The sequence below is a fragment of the Brachyhypopomus gauderio genome, chromosome 19 (assembly GCF_052324685.1).
Source record: "Brachyhypopomus gauderio isolate BG-103 chromosome 19, BGAUD_0.2, whole genome shotgun sequence".
Lineage (NCBI taxonomy): Eukaryota > Metazoa > Chordata > Actinopteri > Gymnotiformes > Hypopomidae > Brachyhypopomus > Brachyhypopomus gauderio.
Window position 1 is genome coordinate 4,572,853 of NC_135229.1, and position 17,062 is coordinate 4,589,914.

Sequence of the window (17,062 nt, forward strand, 5' to 3'; positions counted from 1 at the left end):
GGTGGATAAGCCTGCAGGCCAGTAGAGAGGAAATGCCTTTGAATGTTGGGCCTGTGTGTCCTCGAACACACACCCGCGCACGACCGTTTAGTCCTTGTCTGTTCGAAAGCATGCAAGTGAGCGAATACAGGTGTGTGCTCACCTTCCTTAAGGCCCGCCTTAAAAAAACTGCAGGGTTATTCGCTAGCCATGTTAGCACTACAGCTTGAGCATTCTTTCCTTTCGTCATAAGACACAGCATGTGTCACTTATGAAGCTGGATTATCTTACGTTTTCCTTAATCCGCTCGACGGTGGATGTTTGTGAAATTTAACATGGCGACCTCCGTAGTGGGCAGACATTACGAATGAGGAACTTGTGTTGGTGTCCTCACTGAACTCCCTCATCTTCGCTGTGTTAACAGGACCAGGTTTCCCGGCCGGACTACCTCTGCCCACATGCCGACGGGAGCCGGACGTGGCCGTCGTGTACCGGTCCGGTCCGACACCTCAACAGCACTCCCCAGAGGCAAGGTACCGGAATTCGGTTCTTATTTGAACACACACTTACATTGAGTCAATCAATGTAATGCGTATTTAATTGTGCACCTATTTAAAGCAACATGCATTACAAAAAAAACGCTTAAATAAGCTCGTGAGTGTTAATTGTCATGATTTAAATTGCTGTGAAATATTCCAGCTTCAGCAGTGTTTGGATTAATGCGGGTGGCGTGGTCGTTCAGCTGGCGTTACTGTCCCTTAGCTGTGCACTGCCCTGAGTGGTGATCTCGTTCCCCTGTGTTTCCAGTGGTGCACATCGAGAAGGTCACCCTCAAGGAGATCTCGCCAGGAGCAGACTGCAGACAGTTCAGTTTCGAGGTAGGTTTGCTCTCCGTCCGTTCTCATCCGGTGGGGCTAAAAGAGGGTGGAGGCTTTGTGGTTGTACTGTCCCAAAACATCATCATGACGGTGTGGGTGAGCCGACTGTTGGAAGAAACCAAATCTGTCCTCCAAAAAAGTATTTCGAAACACCATCGATTCCTAACGGTCCTGGTACAAACAAATATAATCTATCTAGAAAGGGGACCAGGAAGAACAATAGGAATGGGGGGGGGGGGGGCGACGACAGCTTAATTGGTGTATGTGCGCCTCACTTGTGTTGTATGTGGGTGAATTATGTATCACTTGCGAAACTCCTGTAAGGTGTCGGAAGTGGTGTGTGGTTTCCCACATAATTGTGCGAAAGCGCTGTGCTGTGTTTGTGAGACGAGGCGTTCTCGCGTTTGTCTGGTGCTCACGCAACACTTATAACGCTTTGCTACCGCACTCTTTCTGCGTTACTCTTGTAGGTGGGGGGGGGGGGGGGGTTAAGGCGGGCTGTGAGCTACAGCAATGGCTCCTTGTGTGTGCCTGAGACCGAGGCTGGGGGGGGGGGGCTTGTGGCGTAAACATCCGCCTGCAGAAGGGTTGGAGGAGCTTAGGCAGGCCCAGAGGGGGTGGGGGGAGGGTGGGGTGAGGGGTGAGAGGGCCTGGCTCAGTGCCTCCATGCTGAGACTCTCTCTCTCTCTCTCTCTCTCTCTGTGACCTGCTGGAGGATGCAGTGGGAGGGGAGGAAAACAGCTGTATGTCGGCTCTAATTTCGCCTCCGTATTGACGGCTGTTGCAGAGTGATGGTTGTGGCTTTGTGGGAAAAGCGTGTGTACATTTCACCAGGAAATGATTACCCTCCGCATTAGTTCTGTATCCTGCTGAACTCCAATGGGAGGGGGGGGGGGGAGAATTCAGATTTCTGGAGTAGCTCTTCTCCCTTTGGGGATTGAATTATGTTTAAGTAGAATTTGCCAATGAGTCACTCACTGTTATCACGGTGGGTCCTGGACTGGGCACTATTCTGTTTTCTGTCTACTTCGAGACACCAGTTTCAGCCCGGCTAAGTATCCAGCTTTGAGACGAGTCAGATGTCTTGGTAGTAGGTAAAAAACACAGTAACAAGAAAACAATGGTTTATCCTATTTTGGAATTACTCCATTATTTAAGACTTCATCATTTTGGTCAATAGGAGCGTTATCTCCATCTCTGCGTCCTAGACACAAAAAAAAGAAGAATGTGGGGAAAATGTGTGGCTTTATCTAGAAGATTCCGGCTGTTCAGAGGTTCAGGCCTTCGAAAAGGTGATTCAAAAGCAGAACGTGTTTCCCCCTACATGTGACGGCTTTCTCTCCAATCTTAAAAATAAGAAGACTTCATACATCACTATATTCTTTCAGAAATAAAAAGAACCGTAATAAATCTGAGGTCATCTTCTCCAATGCTTTCAAGCCTGCTCCTAACCCTTTATATCAAAGGGCTAGTTTTTGATTTGTTGTTCCTTGAAATGCGGCCCTTGGCTCTGACTGGAAGGGCGTTTTCTTTGGCTTCGTTTTGCTTCTCTCTCCAAGGGAGGAGTGAATGGTTTCAGTAGTGGTTGCTCACTTGTGGGACCAGGAGCAGGCTTCCGGCCTTCTCCCTGAGCTTCACCCCGACACCGAGGGGGTGGTGATGAGAAGTAGCCCTGACCGTACATCTGCGGGAGCTGTTCGGGGACACCGCTGTGAAGCGTTGCTGACTCTGCGATTGACTGAGACCACCAGCAGTGAAGCGGTGTGGTCCACACCGTGAAGAAAGCAGGAACAGAAGCCTTGGTAGACTTCTGCCTGACTGCTGCTGTTTGTGGTGGCGAGAGAGGCTTGGTTGATGTATGGATCGCCTCGCGTCCAGTGTTGGAAGCGTTTTTGGGTAAATGCGAAGGTGGCAGTGACTTCTGATGACTAGTTTTCCCTGGACACACACACACACACACACACACACACACTTGTGCATGCATGGGACTGCCTGCCTGAAGAGAGTTGGGGGCTTGCTGGGCAGTACCATCTGCTCGTGGGTATGGTGAGCGGGGGAGGACGCTTTTGCCAGAACATCCATCTTCCTTAGCTCACTCTCCGAGCAGCAGCCGTTGGGCCCGCTAGCGAAACCAACCAGTAACAGACCGTCGTCCGCTCAAACGAGATCGCTTTCTGATCTGCTTTTTTTCTCTCAGAGAAAGTGTCCAACTTTATTTTCCTCGTATTGATCTTCATTTCTATTGCGTACAGTTGTTCGTATTGATATTTTATATTTTCTTACAGCTGCATATTTTTTATTTGTTTGTGTGAGCAGTTTTGCGGTGAAAATAAACACAAGAATTGCCTTTGAGTTGTAGCTCCTATTTCATTAGGGGCAAATAAGCGTTTAGTACACTGCTACAAACGTACGTGCTCATCCAGAAAATGAACTAATTAGTGTAACATCATCAGAACATTAACAGACACTCACATGGGAGTTTTCACACATTTCATTACAATATGTTGTTTTTTTAGTGACATTTTAATACACTTGTTCTTTCAAGACATTACACCTCACTGTATTAAAAAAAACAAACGGATTTGTTCCAAAATTGCTCTTAAAAGTGCTAATTCGCAGTGTCGTGAACGTTGTGCGAACATATGCCCAGTTTTAAACATCCGGCCATCTCCAGACTCCCTACTCGCAAAGCACTGGGCCCATTATACATGTCCCCAATGGCGTCCAGCGGGTCGAAGGCCGTCTAATCCCGTCTAATCCTGACCTTCATCTGGGCTGCTGCAGGAAGAATTAAGCGCTTTATGCAAACACCCAGAGTCCGCCGGGGATGCAGGATTCAGTAGATTTTACTTGTCGAGTCGCTCAAACACGGATGTGAGGAGATTAAAAAGAATAATTATTTTGACCATGGATTTTATTTGCATTTCATTAGCTGTGTACATAAGGTGATGGGTTTGTTGAATTGCAACTGTTGATCAGAATCATCTGAATATGATCTTTGGTGACAATAAATCCGCTGGCTGCAATTTATTCTGTAATTTGTATGAAGATGGTCCTTGAAGGCCTTGAACAATAGGATCAGGCGATAAACCCCCAGTGCCTCCGATTGCTAGAGGCAGTTATTAATCAACAGGAGCTGCGGTATTAGCTGGGTCTCATATTTTGGTGTCGGTTAACCATGGAAAGGAGTCGTGCTGTGTTCTCCCTACCACACAACCTGTCAGATTGGACATGATGTTGACCACTTCAGTAAATGTCACGGACATCTAATTAAGTCCGTGAGCCCTGCAGGGCGCGAGTCTAGTCTCGAGATTTAGATTGGGTTGTTTACGTAGGATATTTACGATAATTTGTGCACTTTGCGGAGCCTGACAAGGCACAGCCTTATGAACAGAATTTTTTGACAAAAATGAGAGAAGTTGATGATATGAAAATGCTTTAAACTATGAGCCTGTGGTGGGCAGGTTTCACATACTAGCTCAGACATATGCTTCCTAACTGCCTGCGTTTACCTGAAACACAAACAAAGAATTTCTGATTTGCTGACAGGCTCTAATTTGCTGTCTTCTTTCTGTAATTTGCTCTCCTGAGTTGGCTAACAGAGATACGTGGACATTCTTAGTTTTGGTCATCTGTCTCCAGGGGGCGGCTGGGGTGGGGATGCGTCGTGCCTCGGTTCACTTTCACTTTTAAAAACACAGGAAACAATCTCGGCTCTCTCCCCATCCGAGCAGCCAGGCGCATTTCAAACAGAGATCCCCCCCCAATACATCACTGCCTAATTCCCCCAACCTCTCCATTCTGGACACAGATCCTCTGTGTGAGCTGATGGGAGCCATTCTGCGTGCTGGCCTTCTATTAAGACATCAGTATGCACTCGGGCTCGTGAAAGACCTACAAACAGTCCGTTGGCAGGAGGTGGGGGGGGGGGGGGACGCACAAAACAGCCTGCCGGCCCTTATTAAGGCCGATATGTTTACTCGGCGCTACGGGCTGCCTTGGCGTTGAAAGAGGCCGATTTAGAGATCGCAGATAAACACTTCGACACCCTCTCTTTGGCGTCTGGGGAATGATGAATTGCTGTAATTACAGCCGTCCTCTTATCGACTCTCGCAGTGCGGGTAACTGCCAAAATGTTTCCTCGTCGCGAGGTCTATTTCCCGCCGTTTGTTTTGGCTCACCAGACAAGCGTAGTTCGACTTGATGCGGCACTGACACGGTACACAACCCCCCCCTCCCACATCATTACTGTAAATCCACAAACGGAATTTGAGTTTCGCAATGTTTTTATTATTTAGCAGCAGTCAGTGTCGTCTTTCCGATGAAGTTTCATCCTCCGAGTCTTCCGGACTATTCGGGAATCTTCTGAGGTGACTCACCGCCCACTGTGGGGATCTGAAGTGAATTTAAGACTCTCTTAATTAGTTACCTTGTTTCCAGTGAACTGAGACGATCTCTGCGTGTTTGGACTCGAATGGGGTGTAAATGCTTAGTGGCTCAACTGCACCATTATTCTCAAACACTATCTAGACTCTAGTCTAGTTAATATCTGCCTTAGCAGAAGACGGTGCCATGTGTAACAGCAAGTCTATTGGCTGTACTCACAGTTATAAATGCAAATGGTTGTAGGCCTTTATGTAAAAAGACTTTGTCCTTAGTAAACACATGCTTTTCATATATACAGTGAATGCAAGTTACATATATATGCACGCACTATGAAAATCATAATCGAACCAGACATGATGTGCTGAAACTCTGCACTGACCTAGCTGGTGTGCACCGAGCGTTCAAACACTCTGGTCATGCACCATGAAGTTAATGCCGCTGTCGTGATGTAAGCCGCCTCTCCTTCATCAGCCTGGCTAAATCGCTTTGGGAAACCGGCCGAGAGTTTGTCATAACCCTTAAACGACCCGAATGAAGGGAAACATGAAGTAATGGCCAATATCGTCTTTTGGCTTTTGATGCCCGTGATGGCGCTTCCAAACCATGATGTCGTGTTGCGCTCTAAATGCCGGGGAAGCCGAGGTTCTGTCCGCTGGAAATGGCGGGAATTTGGCCAGCGCTGCTAAACGGCGGAGGAGAAACACCACAGTGGCGAAAGCAACCGTGGCATAATGTCGTTCTTTAATAATGTCGTTCATAATGTCGTGCTTTTCGCGCTTTAAATCCCCCCCCCTTCTCAACCGTTCCAGGTGCAGTGGTCGGACTCCACGTCTACCAACGTGAGCAAAAGTCACCGGGAGTTGCAGGAGTTTGTGGTGAAGGTATGTACGTCAAAGCATGGCCGCCTCGGCTGGCGAATTGGGGGCATCTTTTAAAAGCGACCCAGGTTCACGAAGCTTGTGCCTTTGGTTAGAATTGCATTTTTCTCCTCATTGCAGCAAAGTGTGGCCTTCACACCCTTGTGGTTGTAGATCAGAAACGAAGCTGTTTGCTTCGCCGGCACACAGGGTGGGCGGCAGATACTTAAGAAAAATCACGCCCCCTTCTCTCTCTCTCTCTCTCTCTCTCTCTCTCTTCCTCACACACACACACCTGTTAGCTGTGTAAGGAACAGGGTACAGAGGGCTTGCTGCAAGGCATTGTGGGTCTGCTGAGCCAGCCTGATGGAGATCCCAGGGCACTAGAGAGAGAGCTCAGGTGAGTAACCCTTGACCTCTGGTTTCTTCCTGTACTGTGAACACACAATGCGTCTATTACACACACTGGCAGTGATGGCACTCTCAGAAATAGCCTACCGCGCTATATATTCATAGGGCTATTTGTTTTCCTCTTGTTCTAATTCCTCTAAATATCGTTTAAGCAGTTGAAACCATGTTAGCAGGAACCACAGAGTTCTTCCCGTAGATGGAAGACGCAGTAGAAAATATATCAACCTGCTGCGCAATCCGGCTCACGTTATTTGTTTAACCGCTCCGCTTGTGTTAACTCCGTATATCTGTAGCGCAAATACTGCCCGGCTGTCCGCGTTAAGCGAGAGAATGCACAGAATAAATGATTTTTGACACGGGCTATGTTTCACCCTTGTGTAGCGTGAAAACGAGTTCGGAGATTTGTGTCATTACAAACCCTGGGTGAGGGGATCGTTGTGTATATTACTGACTGGTCCAGAAATGGTTTGGAATCCAGCTGTGTGTTAGTGTGTGTGTGTGTGTGTGTGTGTGTGTGTGTGTGTGTGTGTGGGCAGATTTGGCTCTGCCCCATATCCCTGTTTAATTCTTTCACTCCGTTATGTTAATAGTTTCTTTCTCTTTTCCCTCGCTCTCTTTAACACTCTTCTCTTCGTCATCTCGTCGTGTGGCCGCCTCCCTCGGACAGGGAGATGTTCTGGTCCATGTCACCGGGGTTCCTGCAGACGTGCCAGCTCTCTGGGTTCTTCCTGCCTCAGACGACTTCCTTGCACTGCAGCCACTGTAAGCTCACACACACACCTACACACACACCCCTGCCCCATCCCCCACACACAGACACACACACACACACACGCCAGACGCACGCTCACTTCACCGGCACTAATGTGTGCATCATTACATCATTACAACACAGCCAGTACCTGCCAAGAGGCACCAGGCAGAAGCTGCTGTCCTGTGACAAAGAAGAAATGGGTCATTTCTTAGTGATACCTGCATTATTATAGCAAAGAGAGGGAGTGTCCTTACAGCTGTCCATAAGGCCACGCCCACTACAGTGGTGATGTCATGGACACATGCTGTTACTAAAAAACGTATGCAGTTTTTAATGCATATTTTTTCTGTAATAATTTTGTTTTTAGCATTGTTGTTGGAGTTGGACACTATCGACCCAAAATGACAGTTGACTTTTTGGCATAGAAGCATGTGAGCATGTTCCGACAAGGTCCTGTTTAGGGAAGTTTGAAATGCGCGGTTGAGCGTGTCCCGTAAGTGCGGGGCTAGAGAGGGATGGGGACGCTGACGGCGGGTCTCCGAAACGGAAGACGGCCCGGCAGGAGCATCCGTGGCGTGTTTGAGTGACGGCGCTGGAGGTGCTTGTTGCGTACGGAGACTGTGTTGTTGTGTTCCCTCCTGTGGTAGTGTCGCAGGTGTGTGTGTGTGTGTGTGTGTGTGTGTGTGTGTGTGTGTATCCTGTGGGAGGTGTGTTTACCTCAGGGTGGCTCTCCTCTGCAGGTAACAACACACCTGGACCCAGAACGCGCCAGCCGGCTCCCCGATTCTCAGAGGACTGTTCAGAGACCTCCAGTCTGGAGGAGGGTGAGACACACACACACACACACACACACACACACACACACACCCACACACTAGGTGCTGCTCACATCTGCCACTCCCAGATGTTGCTATCGCTTACCTTCCCTGAAAGATTCAGGTCAGAAGAGGAGAGGCCAGGGGAGGTCCAGTCAGGAGAGGCCAGGGGAGGTCCAGTCAGGAGAGGCTATGGGAGGTCCAGTCAGGAGAGGTCAGCCGTATTTCACACGGCTGACAGAGAAGTTGAACAAGAAAATCAGCTTCCCTCACACCACAGCCCACCATTTGAGGTGGTGTAATGAATCTCTCTCTCTCTCTCTCTCTCTCTCTCTCTCTCTCTCTCTCTCTCTCTCTCTCTCTCTCTCTCTCTCTCTCTCTCTCCCCCCCCCCCCCCCCCCCCCAGATATTGAAGCATACAGACTCTCCTGTTCCAGGAGTCACAGTGTCAGGAATGCAGGCTATGGGTGAGTTCAGCACGCACCTAAGATGTTCTGAGCAAAAGCGCAAAATTCCAGTCTTACTGTTTTGGTGTGTGGATGTGCGTGTGTGTGGTGGGCGTACAGGAGGGCGCACCCTGCTGGCAGTCCGCGGGAGAGCGGCAGGAGGAACGCTCACGTCGAGCTGAACGGGGACGTGACGGGACGGAGACGCGGCTCCCCGCAGTGTGGGACAGACCCTGAGCAGGTTGGCACCCCCCCCCCCCCCCCCACCAACACGCTCCCACCCTCCACTGACGCCCTGCTGGGACCCCTGGGACCCGGGATGTCTGCCTGGCGCGCTACACAGTCTCTGAGTACACGGTCTCCCCCACAGGAGTACGACAACCCGGTGGCGTGTGTGTCTGCTCAGAACAGCGCAGAGGAGAGGACCGCCCCGAAGACCAAAGGGAGGACGCCAGGCAAAAGGTTCACACACACACACACACACACACACACAGTCTACTTTCCCCTCACAATTCTTTCATTAACTTTTTTAAATTCTCTCTGATCAAATTGAAAGCATCGACCTGTTCTTTTACCCAGAGTAATGGCGCTGCTTGTTGAAGGTGGGGGATGGTGAAATAAATAAAAACCCCCGCTCGTCCTCCTGGGAGCCGAGCTTAGCGGAGCTTGTGTTCGCGCTGCCCTCAGCTCACCTCTGAGACGTGAGACGGGGCGCCTCGTGCCGCTGGCTGGGGAGATCAAACCTCGGCAGCTTTTAAAACCTCGGCACCCTGACAGGAGTAAGACATCCTCAGCCGTGAGTTCATGAAGTTCGTTACGCGCCGAATTGTCGACCCTCGTTTTGGAAACGCTTCAGGCTAGTCGATGTAAACCGTGTTATACTGGCTGCTTCAGAAAGAAAGAAAAACATCATTGCTAAAAAAATGCTCTGGGCTATTTGCGCACTGCGTGGTACAACACGCTGCTGTAATGGTGGCTGGTGTAAGGTGCCACGTTCTCTTGTGTTACAGAGCGTCTCGTAACACTGCCAGCGTCTCGGGGCCTGCGGTAAGATCCGTAAACTCCCCCTTACGTCTTAAGTCAGGCGTTTAAGCTGCTCACAGCTAGACTATGAGGTGAGAGGACTCAGGAACACTGGACCTGTTTGGGCTCGTGTCGAGGGTCCGGCAGACAAACTGAATCATTACCACGGGCCTTCTTATGGCCAGCGGAATCAATTGGCTGTGGTGGACTGTGAGATGATTCCCCGCACTGACACAGAAACTCACAATGGAAACTTTAGTACAGCTCGTGGGGTCTGAGGCACACCCCTGCAGCCCGGGGTCGTCCACAGTTTGTGGCCCCTGACACTACGCAGGCCGGGGTCTCTAGCGTGTGTGGCCCCTGACACTACGCAGTCTGGGTCTCTAGCCTGTGTGGCCCCTGACACTACATAGGCCGGGGTCTCTAGCGTGTGTGGCCCCTGACACTACACAGTCTGGGTCTCTAGCGTGTGTGGCCCCTGACACTACGCAGGCCGGGGTCTCTAGCGTGTGTGGCCCCTGACACTACACAGTCTGGGTCTCTAGCCTGTGTGGCCCCTGACACTACATAGGCCGGGGTCTCTAGCGTGTGTGGCCCCTGACACTACACAGTCTGGGTCTCTAGCGTGTGTGGCCCCTGACACTACGCAGTCCGGGGTCTCTAGCGTGTGTGGCCCCTGACACTACGCAGTCCGGGGTCTCTAGCGTGTGTGGCCCCTGACACTACGCAGTCTGGGTCTCTAGCGTGTGTGGCCCCTGACACTACGCAGTCTGGGTCTCTAGCGTGTGTGGCCCCTGACACTACGTAGTCTGGGTCTCTAGCGTGTGTGGCCCCTGACACTACGTAGTCTGGGTCTCCAGCGTGTGTGGCCCCTGACACTACGCAGGCCGGGGTCTCTAGCGTGTGTGGCCCCTGACACTACGCAGGCCGGGGTCTCTAGCGTGTGTGGCCCCTGACACTACGCAGTCTGGGTCTCTAGCGTGTGTGGCCCCTGACACTACGCAGGCCGAGGTCTCTAGCGTGTGTGGCCCCTGACACTACGCAGGCCGGGGTCTCTAGCGTGTGTGGCCCCTGACACTACGCAGGCCGGGGTCTCTAGCGTGTGTGGCCCCTGACACTACGCAGTCTGGGTCTCTAGCGTGTGTGGCCCCTGACACTACGCAGTCTGGGTCTCTAGCGTGTGTGGCCCCTGACTCTACGCAGGCCGGGGTCTCTAGCGTGTGTGGCCCCTGACACTACGCAGTCTGGGTCTCTAGCGTGTGTGGCCCCTGACACTACGCAGTCTGGGTCTCTAGCGTGTGTGGCCCCTGACACTACGCAGTCTGGGTCTCTAGCGTGTGTGGCCCCTGACACTACGTAGTCTGGGTCTCTAGCGTGTGTGGCCCCTGACACTACGCAGGCCGGGGTCTCTAGCGTGTGTGGCCCCTGACACTACGCAGGCCGGGGTCTCTAGCGTGTGTGGCCCCTGACACTACGCAGTCTGGGTCTCTAGCGTGTGTGGCCCCTGACACTACGCAGTCTGGGTCTCTAGCGTGTGTGGCCCCTGACACTACGCAGGCCGAGGTCTCTAGCGTGTGTGGCCCCTGACACTACGCAGGCTGAGGTCTCTAGCGTGTGTGGCCCCTGACACTACGCAGGCCGGGGTCTCTAGCGTGTGTGGCCCCTGACACTACGCAGTGTGGGTCTCTAGCCTGTGTGGCCCCTGACACTACGTAGTCTGGGTCTCTAGCGTGTGTGGCCCCTGACACTACACAGTCTGGGTCTCTAGCGTGTGTGGCCCCTGACACTACGCAGGCCGGGGTCTCTAGCGTGTGTGGCCCCTGACACTACGCAGTCTGGGTCTCTAGCGTGTGTGGCCCCTGACACTACGCAGGCCGGGGTCTCTAGCGTGTGTGGCCCCTGACACTACGCAGGCCGGGGGTCTCTAGCGTGTGTGGCCCCTGACACTACGCAGGCCGGGGTCTCTAGCGTGTGGCCCCTGACACTACGCAGTCTGGGTCTCTAGCGTGTGCCGTGAAGCTCTCGTCCCTGCTTGCCTCACAGGGACAGGAGCAGAAGAGGCCCAGCTGGGAGAGGCTCTGTCGCCAACGGCATCCTGAGAACACCTGCCGTACAGATGATGGGCCAGGCTGCGTGTAAGGGTAAGAGTGTGTGTGTGTGTGTGTGTGTGTGTGTGTGTGTGTGTGTGTGTGTGTGTGTGTGTGTGTGTGTGTGTGTGTGTGTGTGATTGTGCGGTGATGTGATTCAGTCTTTTGGCCCTGTACAATAGAACATTAAATGCTGACATGCAGAATATCAGCTTTAGGGTATTAAAATCCACATTGAGTGAACAATATTGAAATCCTGGACCTTTTCATTTAAGGGGAGCGGGGACGTTTGGAGAAATGCAAAAAAAAAAAATCATAAAGTATCGTGACCGAATAAAATCCACAATAGTTTCACATCATTGGAAGTGGATGTTTGGAATGGACAGACACTGGAGGTCTTGACACTCTTCCCTGGTGCAGCCCAGCCAGGCCCGCCACACAGCCGTCTTCATCTGCTGCTTGTTTTAGAGGCTTTCTGCCTTCAGCCCTCGTGAGTGGGTGGAGTTGGGCTTGAGTGACTCCTCCATAAAGCCACCTGAGTCAGTTTACTCGTCCATAAAGCCACGTGAGCCGGCTCACTCGTTCATAAAGCCACGTGAGCCGGCTCACTCGTTCATAAAGCCACGTGAGCCGGCTCACTCGTTCATAAAGCCACGTGAGCCGGCTCACTCCTTCATAAAGCAACGTTGAGACGACTCACTTGTACATAAAGCCACGTGTGCTGGTAACCCCTAGGGGGCCCACGTGCCTGTGCACCCATGCGTGAGAGCCGGTGTGCTGTTGATGTGGAGAAACGCCCCCCCCCTCCCCAACACTACCCCCTCCCTCCCCAACACTACCCCCCCCCCTCCCCAACACTACCCCCCTCCCTCCCCAACACTACCCCCTCCCTCCCCAACACTACCCCCCCCCCTTCCCAACACTACCCCCCCCCTTCCCGACACTACCCCCCCTCCCTCCCCGACACTACCCCCCCCCCCTCCCCGACACTACCCCCTCCCTCCCCGACACTACCCCCCCCCCCTTCCCGACACTACCCCCTCCCTTCCCGACACTACCCCCCTCCCTCCCCGACACTACCCCCCCCCCTCCCCGACACTACCCCCCTCCCTCCCCAACACTACCCCCCCCCTTCCCAACACTACCCCCCCCCCCCTTCCCAACACTACCCCCCCCCCCTTCCCAACACTACCCCCTCCCTCCCCAACACTACCCCCTCCCTCCCCAACACTACCCCCTCCCTCCTCAACACTACCCCCTCCCTCCCCAACACTACCCCCTCCCTTCCCAACACTACCCCCTCCCTCCCCAACACTACCCCCCCCCCTTCCCAACACTACCCCCTCCCTCCCCAACACTACCCCCTCCCTCCCCAACACTACCCCCCCCCTTCCCAACACTACCCCCCCCCTTCCCAACACTACCCCCTCCCTCCCCAACACTACCCCCCCCCCTTCCCAACACTACCCCCTCCCTCCCCAACACTACCCCCTCCCTCCCCAACACTACCCCCTCCCTCCCCAACACTACCCCCTCCCTCCCCAACACTACCCCCCCCCCCTCCCCAACACTACCCCCCCCCCCCTCCCCAACACTACCCCCTCCCTCCCCAACACTACCCCCTCCCTCCCCAACACTACCCCCCCCCCCTTCCCAACACTACCCCCTCCCTCCCCAACACTACCCCCTCCCTCCCCAACACTACCCCCTCCCTCCCCAACACTACCCCCCCCCTCCCCAACACTACCCCCCCCCTCCCCGACACTACCCCCTCCCTCCCCATGTCCCATGTTGGTGCATGTTTTACAGTCATCAAATAGAGAAACATAAATCATGACTTGGAACTAGTTTTCACTTTCTTGTAACCAAATGTAGTTTTAATATGTAGTTCTGCCTCTACAACTTATTTGGTGTTTCATAAAAATTGAGTGACACAGATCTTGGAGATGAAAACCCCACTTTTATTCTGACTCCATCATTTCCAATGTCCATGAAAGTAAGCATTGATGCTCAGAATTAAAAATGATTGGATTGCTCAATCATTCAGTAATTGTTTTGAAAACAGTTTTTTCATTTCAAATGTTTTCATTTCGTAGGTAGACATTTGTACGTTGTTGACTCTGACGTTCACTTCTATCACTTCTGTCTCTGTGTGATAACCTACTGAGTCTGTTTTTCATTGTGGTCAAAAAAATGAACAAGTCACATCTTGTACGTAAATAAGAATACCTGAAATGGTTTATCACATCAACCAGTAGCAGCAGCAGTAAAGCAAGCCTGGTCTAATCCCAACTGAAACAAGTTTGGGCTGAAGGCCGAATGGATTGGTACATACCCAGATATATAAGATGGTAATCCAGATTAATTCAATCATTTGGCTTTTTTCATTTTCTATTAAGGAAAAAAAGCCTAGCACAAGGGCAACTGTTAGTACGGCCTACGACCGTGTTAGTACGGCCTGCGACCGTGTTAGTACGGCCTGCGACCGTGTTAGTACGGCCTGCGACCGTGTTAGTACGGCCTGCGACAGTGTTAGTACGGCCTGCGACAGTGTTAGTACGGCCTGCGACCGTGTTAGTACGGCCTGCGACCGTGTTAGTACGGCCTGCGACCGTGTTAGTACGGCCTGCGACAGTGTTAGTACGGCCTGCGACCGTGTTAGTACGGCCTACGACCGCGTTAGTACGGCCTGCGACCGCGTTAGTACGGCCTACGACAGTGTTCGTGTTAGCCTGCAGTAATGGCTGTCTTGAACAAGACGTCAGACACAGTGTCGGTATGCCTTCAGCTTCCAACATCTTCCAACATGAGTTCCTCAGCTTCAAGAACGTTACAGTTGGTAATATGTAATGTCTCATGCTCCTCTGCCTCCTCTGGATTTTCATCTCCAAGATCTGTGTCACTCAATATTTCTGAAACACCAAACGCTGTAGACGAGGTAGAACTATAGAGAAACTAAATTTGGTTGCAAGAAAATGAAAACTAGTGGGAAAACGGGGTAAAATGATTTTGTTTCTTAATTTGATTACTGTAAAACATTTGTGAACACTTATTTACATGAATTCGTGTTGAAAATTGTCCTTAGGGTTTCCTGGATGTTCAGTTCAAATTTCAACCCATTAAGCTATTGGCTTAGAAAACACGTACAAATAACTGTAAACGTGATCATTTAGCTCAGATGGCCAAACGTTTTACATTTTCAAAAGTGTTTAGGATAGAGATACAAGATTTATCAATTTTTCCTTTTAATATCTTTAAATAGATTGTAATAGAAACTTGATGTGTTTTCTTGTATGGTAGTCCTTAACTCATCTGTGCCAACAAGGTGGATTATATTCTTAATTCTATTATTTAGGGGACCAGAATATTCTATATATTCTATATTCTGGTGGCCTAAAACAGAGCGGCTCTGATCCGCCGGTGTCTGCGACTGTACCTTGAAGCTGATATTTTCCACGTGAATGTAATGATATCCTGCGAGTTCCTGGTACAGCTGTGACGGGGATGGGGGTGTAAACTTGACTGAGCCATGAATACATATGTCTGTTTTACAGTGGAGTCAGGAGGAAGTGCTGTTATCTGGATGCTAATGTAATTCTGTGTGTGCCATTACTGATGGACTGTAGAAGTGTGTGTGTGTGTGTGTGTGTGTGAGATTGAGAGAGAGAGAAGCAGGTGAAAAGTGCATGTGTGACAGGATGGGCATATGCTTGTGATTGTGCATCGTGTGTGTGTGTGTGTGTGTGTGTGTGTGTTATCACTGCAGCCCCAGGCAGGGATGTATATGGAGACACTTCATCTGAAAGCTCCAACTCTGTGCCTTCCAGCCCAGTTCACCACCAGCCACCAGGTCAGTTCTGCAGAACCCAGCACACGCTCTGACTCCCTCTCCTGAATGTACGTAAACTGACTGTGTGCTGGGACTTTTACGCTAGCACATCTACACCAGATGCATGCTGGGATCTTCTCTAGAACACTGGCCACTGTCTTCTGTGGAATTTCCAAGTGACTTGCTTTTGATTTAATGTTTTATTTAACGAGAGGGAAGCACAAACAATTCCTGTGTGTGTGTGTGTGTGTGTGTGTGTGTGTGTGTGTGTGTGTGTGTGTGTGTGTGTGTGTGTGTGTGTGTGTGTGTGTGTGTGTGCGCGTGCGCGTGCGCGGCCTTGCAGATACAGAGAGTCAGTCGGATAACTCCACCCAGGAGCCGGCTGGCAAACCCCACCTCCCCAAGAGTTTGGGCAGGAAAGCGGTCGCCATGGTGAACCCACTGAAGGCGGAGCCTGAGAGGGCGGGGTTTGAAGTGACGAAGCCCTCCTCGGCGGTGGTGGAGCTGGCCCTAAGCTCCTGCCTCCCCTACGCCCTAAAGTACAGCCCCGCCCCCAGAGAGGCGGGCAGAGCCGACGAGAGCAAGCTCACCATCACCATCCCATTGGCCAAGCAGGACAGGAGGGTGGGCCGGCCCGCCTCCAGGGACCCCGTGGAGCCGCCCGCCGTGCCCCACACGCAGCAGCTCCCCCTGGGGGCCATCAGCGTACTCTCGCCCTCCCAGTGCCCGCCTCCAGCCGGCCCCGAGCAGAGCCAGGCTCCGCCCCCTGCCACTCCCACGGGGAAACCGTGCCCTAAGACTGCCACCCAGCCCCTCCCACCACCCCACCCCCCTGGCACTGCCCCGAGCCAGGGACCTCCCCCCGTGGGCGTGCCCGTCCAGACGCCCGCCCCGTGCCTGCCGCCGCCTACTGCCGCCCTTTCCCATAACGCGACCCAGAACGAGCCGACGCCGGCCTACGGCACCGGCTGCGCTGGACCAATCACAGCGCAGTCTCAACCCGCCGCTCAACAGCAGCAGGCCGGATGCAACACCTGTGGTTGCCGGGGAAGCTGCGGAGGGGGCAACGCCCACCAGTCGCCCGGGTTCTACCTGCCGGCCCACACCGCCCGTCAGGTGTTCGGCCCGCCGGCGCCCTTCTTCCACGTGGCGCCCTCGTTGGGCGCCGCCCCCTTCCCCGGCCCCGCCCACCAGACCAACGGCGCGCCGCTGTCCTTCTACACCCACGCTTCGCCCGCCTTCGCCGCGGGGGCCCTCCTCCACCCCCACACCGACCACCTGCTCGCCGCCCAGCCGGGCTACGGCCTGGCCCAGCCGGGGCCCTTCGGACGCTTTTACCCGCCCGTCTTCCAGCCGGCGGGCATGGTGCCCAAGAAGCCCGGGGCCGGGTCCTGCTACAACTGCGGCATGAGTGGCCACTACGCCCAGGACTGCAAGCAGCCGTCCATGGACGCCGGGCAGCCAGGTAACGGCAGGGCCAGGAGGTGACGAGGGGCTGTAGGCTCGAGGAGCGCGTGGGGGAGTCCGAGGGGAGGAGCCATGTTTCCTGAACAGGGGCCTCCCTGTTCCTCTGAGCTATTACACTGACTCTGTGTGT

At 52.8% G+C, this 17,062-nt stretch overlaps 2 protein-coding genes across 5 annotated transcripts in view; one reads left to right on the forward strand and one right to left on the reverse strand.

The window, feature by feature from the left end:
* zcchc2 (zinc finger, CCHC domain containing 2) overlaps nucleotides 1-17,062 on the forward strand; it is a 21,692-nt gene that overhangs the window by 2,711 nt on the left and 1,919 nt on the right. The window contains exons 2-14 of one of the 2 annotated variants that reach the window (XM_076981227.1): nucleotides 404-512; nucleotides 787-857; nucleotides 6,053-6,124; nucleotides 6,403-6,500; nucleotides 7,179-7,273; nucleotides 8,006-8,089; nucleotides 8,199-8,294; nucleotides 8,487-8,547; nucleotides 8,647-8,767; nucleotides 8,897-8,988; nucleotides 11,593-11,690; nucleotides 15,403-15,486; nucleotides 15,809-16,930. In XM_076981227.1, the coding sequence (XP_076837342.1) occupies nucleotides 404-512; nucleotides 787-857; nucleotides 6,053-6,124; nucleotides 6,403-6,500; nucleotides 7,179-7,273; nucleotides 8,006-8,089; nucleotides 8,199-8,294; nucleotides 8,487-8,547; nucleotides 8,647-8,767; nucleotides 8,897-8,988; nucleotides 11,593-11,690; nucleotides 15,403-15,486; nucleotides 15,809-16,930 (2,203 nt within the window). The remainder of the gene's footprint in view (nucleotides 1-403; nucleotides 513-786; nucleotides 858-6,052; nucleotides 6,125-6,402; nucleotides 6,501-7,178; nucleotides 7,274-8,005; nucleotides 8,090-8,198; nucleotides 8,295-8,486; nucleotides 8,548-8,646; nucleotides 8,768-8,896; nucleotides 8,989-11,592; nucleotides 11,691-15,402; nucleotides 15,487-15,808; nucleotides 16,931-17,062) is intronic. The other variant, XM_076981228.1, reaches the window with a different exon arrangement.
* The window catches only part of exoc3 (exocyst complex component 3), a 22,620-nt gene continuing 8,822 nt past the window's right edge, over nucleotides 3,265-17,062 (reverse strand). Inside the window, exons 14-15 of one of the 3 annotated variants that reach the window (XR_013122286.1) lie at nucleotides 7,983-8,314; nucleotides 3,265-7,305 (exon numbers count right to left, since the gene is read on the reverse strand). The gene's annotated coding sequence lies outside the window, so the exon portion shown is untranslated. The remainder of the gene's footprint in view (nucleotides 7,306-7,982; nucleotides 8,315-17,062) is intronic. The other 2 variants (XR_013122284.1, XR_013122283.1) reach the window with 2 other exon arrangements.